The 6052-nt window shown below is 29.9% G+C and overlaps 1 protein-coding gene across 1 annotated transcript; it reads right to left on the reverse strand.

Annotated features, from left to right (window-relative positions):
• Window positions 1–3452: 3452 nt before the first annotated feature.
• Window positions 3453–5477, reverse strand: LOC11428773 (uncharacterized). Its single transcript, XM_024775304.2, has 2 exons — window positions 5136–5477; window positions 3453–4088 (listed from the first exon to the last, which is right to left on the reverse strand). The coding sequence occupies exons 1-2, from the start codon at window positions 5390–5392 to the stop codon at window positions 3599–3601; spliced, it is 747 nt and encodes a 248-aa protein (XP_024631072.2). The 5' UTR covers window positions 5393–5477; the 3' UTR covers window positions 3453–3598.
• Between the last annotated feature and the right edge of the window lie 575 nt (window positions 5478–6052).

Genomic DNA, 6052 nt, shown 5'->3' on the forward strand with positions numbered 1-6052 from the left:
GTTAAACTATTTTAAAAACAAACTGCAAGCAACACAATTGAGAATATCTGGTTTTCTTGTCTTCTGTTATGATTGGAGAATGCTTGTTTTTAGTGATGATATTAGGTTCTTGTTTTGGTATTCATGTTCACAAAATTGATTTGTAAAATGAGGTGTCACTAGTATTAAAGTTGTTGTAGATCTTATCTCTATTACATGTGAAATTTTAGTTTTTTCTAATACGATTGAATTTGGTGCATGAAAATACAGTGGGTGACTTTTAATGGATATAGTTTTATAACTTATCTTTATACAATTGACTTGTAGATTGAGTGTAACTCTTGTATAAACTATTTGTAGGTGTTATTTTTGTTCTATGTGAGGTTTGAGTTTTTTTTTAATGAATCATAATTAAGCATAATAGGCACAAACTGTAGATCCATGAAATGGATTGAATTAGTGTATTGGGGGGAATTTTTTGAATAAATTCTAATAGTTAATTTTTTTCTCCTCAAGATAAACCGAACCGACCTACGAGCTCTATCAATCCATAGTATATTACTATATTGGTGGAATTGAGCATGGCACTTGGGAAGTATACATCCATATTGAAGGGAGTGACTATTTTAAATTAGTTTTTAAATGTGAGATGATGATAGACATAATACAACTCTTCAAGAAATCAGTCATTTGATCCTTTACCATTCTTTGAAAGAACTCACGTCAACTCCTGCGTACAAAGAGGGCATTACGAAGAGTTTAAGCACCTGTAACCAAAAAAAAAAGTGATTAAATTTGTGTGTATTCGTATGCCAAAAACACTCTTTCGTTTATTCTCATATCAGAAGAAATCAATATGGATCTTACGGGAGCATATTGTCTCCGGTGACCGGAGAGTTCAGTGGAATCACAGCCACACATTTTCCTCTACTTGACTTGATCAAGATCATTAAATAGCTATTGGATGGTGAAGATTTACACTGGACCACATCTAGTGAACAAATCACTGGAGAGGATCCTTGTCCGGATCTTACACTTTGAAAATGAGTCTCGTATAAAATGATCAAACACGCATTGATTGTATTTAATAAAAAAGAAAGTATTTAAGAGAATGTCGAAGGAAGAAAAAAAGTATTCATATCATTCTTCCTTCACCTATAATATATTGAGTGCATCTCTTTAAATAAATGTTTATTTGTAGATTTTACTTAGATGTCATTGGTTTTTTGTGCCTTTGTTTCATATCTCTAACATAATAATCAGTCAGTCTCTCTAATCTAAATAATTTATTTTAATCATTTGTTTATTTTTTTTTTTTATTTAAAATACATTGAAGTGCGAATGACACGAAAAGACAATAATACCCAAGTAAAATTTGTATAACTTTGGCTAGTACTCGGTTGGTGAGGATGTACTTGAGGCGAGTTTTTAATTTTTAGGAAAGATATGACAAAAATTTGTGAACCATATAATATAATATTACTTCGTATTTTATTATTTTCGTTTTTTTGACGGAGTATTCTATCATTTTCGTTGCAGTCAAAGTATATATAGGGTGACTTGTATATGCGAAGTGTGGAATTAAAATTGAACAAGAGACGCGTTATTCATGTTCACACAAACTTAAATTTTAACACCAAAAAGTCTTTAAATTCCTTTTATTTTATTTTATTAATGATGGAATAGTCTTTAAATTCTAACTCATCTTTAATATTATAAATGTTTTCAACCCAAATATTATATTATTATTTTAAGAAATTTAAGGTGAGCAACCCAAATATTAGACAAAATTACATTTTTTTTCTCTTAACTTAATTTCATATAACGATTTAATCATTTATCTTTTTTCAGTTTAGTTTTTTTTTAAGAGGTTAAAATGGAATATATTACAAAATCAAAGTGTTCTTCCTAACACAAGATGTACCAAGGAATAACAAGAGAGTCATTACAATATGTAGAAACTAAAAAACGTAAGCACCAAATACCAAGAAAGAAAGAAATGGAACTAGCTAGTGTCCAACAAAGTTAATGGACTAAACTACCACCTATCAATATATGAAGAAAAATAAGATAACTTGGCACGCAAGTTAACTAATTAGATGCATTTGTATTTACAATTTCATTTCAATTGTAATTTCATTTTGCATTTAGTTAGTTAGAGCTACGATGAGCTGGCATCATTTTTGTATATAACTGTTTGTAACAACCATTCTCAGGTTAATGAAAACAGTTTCTCTTTTCTCTCAATTTCAAGCTTTTCTTCCTCCTTCAATGGCGGTTTATTCTTCTTACACCACCCATGAAAATTTAATGAAAGAGAGACAAATTTCGCCTTCAACCACACATAGGAAAGAGCCTTAATCTTATCTACCACTTGTAAAAGTTTCATTTGAATGAAACTACTCCTTCTATTTGACAATAGTTGTCGCATTTGACCGTTTTTAACATATTAAGAGGAAATGGTTAATAAAAGAAAAATAATTGTAATTTTATAAATTACTCTTATTAACTACCGATGTATTTTTATCCTCATAAATGAATAATTTAAACTAAAAATTAGAAGGAATGAACAAAATATAAATTAGATTTGTGGCTAATTTTAAGTGTTAGTACAGTGTTGTTCGAGTGCTAATAGATGTCCAAACCTATCAATATATGATGTTCGTTGGACAACCTCTTGGTGGTTATTATAAGCTTAATATTGATTAAACGAGTCTAGATATGTTAACAAGTCCTTTTATTAAAAGGTGTAACAAAAGTTTTAACTTTGTGAAAGATATGTCGTTCCTAAATATAATAACAAAAGAGTATTACTATATCTAGCGGCGGAACTATCAAGAAAGGTTCGCGAATAAAATTTTAACCAATACAAAAGCAGGGCTTTGTGAAATTCACGGATGTTGGTGGAAAAAATATGCTAGTTAATAATATTGAGTTAGTGAAACACACATTCGAGATATTTTCGCTAAACATTCTATCGCGGCATCTATCATTTCTCATAATATAATCAGATGCTTAAGATTATTGACAGTTCTATTATTGATGTTGAACGCTTTTATTGACAGATAATGAAATTGTCTTTAATGCTAATGTTATTTACATATTGGTTCATATACACATAAATATGGGACTGGGATTCCCTGCTGTAGTGAAACACTAGATCTTAATTGGATGGTACTATTGTAATTTTGAATTTTGTGTAATTCAAAATTAATAACCAAAAACTCGAACTTCTTTTATATACTTGTTTAAAGTTATACACTAGTTTTAAAAGTTATTTATGGGACAATTTAAAATGAATTTTTTAAAATGCCAATCCGATCTTACTAAACCACTCTTTTCATCGGTTTTCCAAAGAAAAGATTGTAAGATCAAACCAACTATTATTTGTTCGTTAGGATTTTTTCTCTTAAAAAAATTGAATCAAACCGACCCGTATATTTCATCTACTATACATTGTTAATATGAAGAGATTATACTAAAAAGATTTATCTATGATTTTATTCTATAACCTCTTTCTCGCTCAAACAAAATAGAACTAGAGCAAGAAACTCATCCAAATGAGAATTATAAAAAAGTTAATAAACGTTGTATTTTAGTTATCATAAGGTTTTATACACTATGATGGATGATGAGTTGTTTCATTTTCAATTGAGGAACTTGGCATTTTCATTGTTGCAGCAATGGCACAATGATGCAAATCAGCCAAGGAAAAGAAATTCCTCTGCAAAGGAGATGCTAAAGAAGACACTCTATTTCCCGGATGACGCGGCGGAAGTGGTGATGAAGGTGCTGAAGAATATGAGGTTGAAGTAGCTGAATCATCACTTGTAAAACTAGAGCTGCTATCAGAATTGCTTAATGCAACTGCAAGAGCTAAAGCACTTCTACTTAAGCTCATTGTTCTCTTTGAAATGCCACCACTATTGCTTCTCAAAGGGAAATTTTTGTTCTTGTCCCAACCATGATTGAAAGCCAGCAAATTTCTACGTCTTCTTGTGTATGCATTCTCTGGTTTTACAATGTCTTTTACAGATGGTGTTGTCACAACATCAGCTAGGCTTGTGAAGGACTTAGACTTCCCACTGTAGAAATTTGAGATACTTCTCCTGCATAACCATAAAAGATTGAAATAGCCTTCATTATTTAGAAGATTAATTTGTCAAAACTGATTTTGAAATGAAGTGTACAATGTTTGAAAGTTTTTATTCGATAGTAAATTTTGATATAAATCTGCACAATTTGGAATGAAGTTTGAATCAACTTTCATTCGTGCATATTTTGGATTAACGGTGAGTTTAGCAGCCCCAAAACTACACAATCACTATGCCGCCATGATTTTGTCAAACTCACGGCGATTACAAACAAGGCAAAAATGAATTTGCTAAATGTCCTCAACCAAAACCAAAAAAAAGGCCATATTCAGTTTTAGTATTCAATTCAATTCTAAAGTTTATTCAGTACCAATTGCAAACATGTACTTTAATACAAAACCAAATTTTCTTCTATCAAAATCCAAGAGTATGATTGAAGCTTACAAAAGGTTTATCCAAAACATAATGAATTCATTGGTTGAACCTATATCAAATCAACACAAAAACTTACTATATTTAGCAAAAACCCACTCGGTACAATATAAACCTAATTTTGTGAAACCAAGGGAATACAAATACAGACAAAACCTATAGATCACATCATCCTACACTACTGGATAGACATGCCTTACAATACAATCACCAAATTTCATTTCTCAAACTTTTAATTTCATCAAATTGATCCAACAATAGTACCCTAATTAGTTTAACTAATACCCCACAAAAATTCATTTCTCAAACTTTTCATTTCATCAAATTGATTCAACAATCAGTACCCTAACTAATTTAACTAATATAACTAATACCCAAAAAAAAGCAACCTTTACAATTTAACAACCCTGCTTAAAACATTAAAAAAAAAAACTAAATATCAAAACACAATCAACAAGCAAACAAATTATATTAATTGAAACTAAGATAAAAACTTAAAATCATTTCAGTAAAATAAAACATTCAAAAGTGAAGGATCTAACATCAAATTCACAAGGTATATGATATAATCTAACAAAACAATAAAAAAATAAAAATATAATGGAAAAAATGTTAATAATGAATGGTTACCTAATAGGAAGAACCTCTTCTAAAGCTTCCATACAATCTAAAGCACCACCATTATATTTACTCTCAGCTTCATTCTCATCCATTGATCTTTCCGATGAAACCTCATCATCATCATCATCATCACTATTTCTTCCGATCGATGAAGACGACGTCGTACTACACACCTTCCCTTGATCATCATCATGATCCCTTGGCGCGTCAAATAACACGGAAGTACGTGATCCCACGCGCTTAAACGCCACCGTTTCAAGCTCCATAATCAACAACAACACAAAGAATGAAGGAAAAAGAAGATAGACACGAAAATGTAAAAATGGATATGTTTGTATATTTATTAATAATGGAAAGGACAAGATAGTAATAAGAACATGTGTTTTTTAATGCTAAAAATTTAGGTAACATGTGTTATTTTATTGTAAGGATAAGGTATCCAACATCATAGTACTCTTTTTTTTAATATTGTTGTTTGGTCTTATCCTTTCTTATTCCACTGGATGGATGCTAAAAAAAGTTGGTTTCTTTCTTTGCTTTTTTTTTTTAAATTAATTAAAAAATGAGCTGTTATCCAGTGCTTGTTTCAACTACTTGATAAGGCTTTTAATTTTTATTTATATTTTGTAACAGTCTTTTTTGTTTAATCTTCTGCCCTCAAAAGTTCAGTTATCATTTTTAATATAGTAATTATCCAGTGGAGTAACCTATACAAAAAAGGCAATGATATTTGTACATCTATTTTGTGACAACTTTAAAGATAATTTTATTTTTTTATCTTCTTATTAGTTAAAAATAATATACAAATATACTTTTGAAACAGAATTTGTCAATCCCTCAAAAAAAAAAAAAAAACTGAATTTGTCAAGGCACGTTCTTGTCCTCGTAGGATAAAAGAGAATCATTATCTTTTCGTAATTAATTAA

The sequence above is a fragment of the Medicago truncatula genome, chromosome 1, assembly GCF_003473485.1.
Source record: "Medicago truncatula cultivar Jemalong A17 chromosome 1, MtrunA17r5.0-ANR, whole genome shotgun sequence".
Taxonomy (NCBI): domain Eukaryota; kingdom Viridiplantae; phylum Streptophyta; class Magnoliopsida; order Fabales; family Fabaceae; genus Medicago; species Medicago truncatula.

Coding starts and splice junctions, on each gene's coding strand:
- LOC11428773 (XM_024775304.2), bottom strand. CDS start 5,392: ATGGAGCTTGAAACGGTGGCGTTTAAGCGCGTGGGATCACGTACTTCC. Junction 4,089..5,135: donor GAAGAGGTTCTTCCTATTAG/GTAACCATTCAT, acceptor ATGGTTATGCAG/GAGAAGTATCTCAAATTTCT.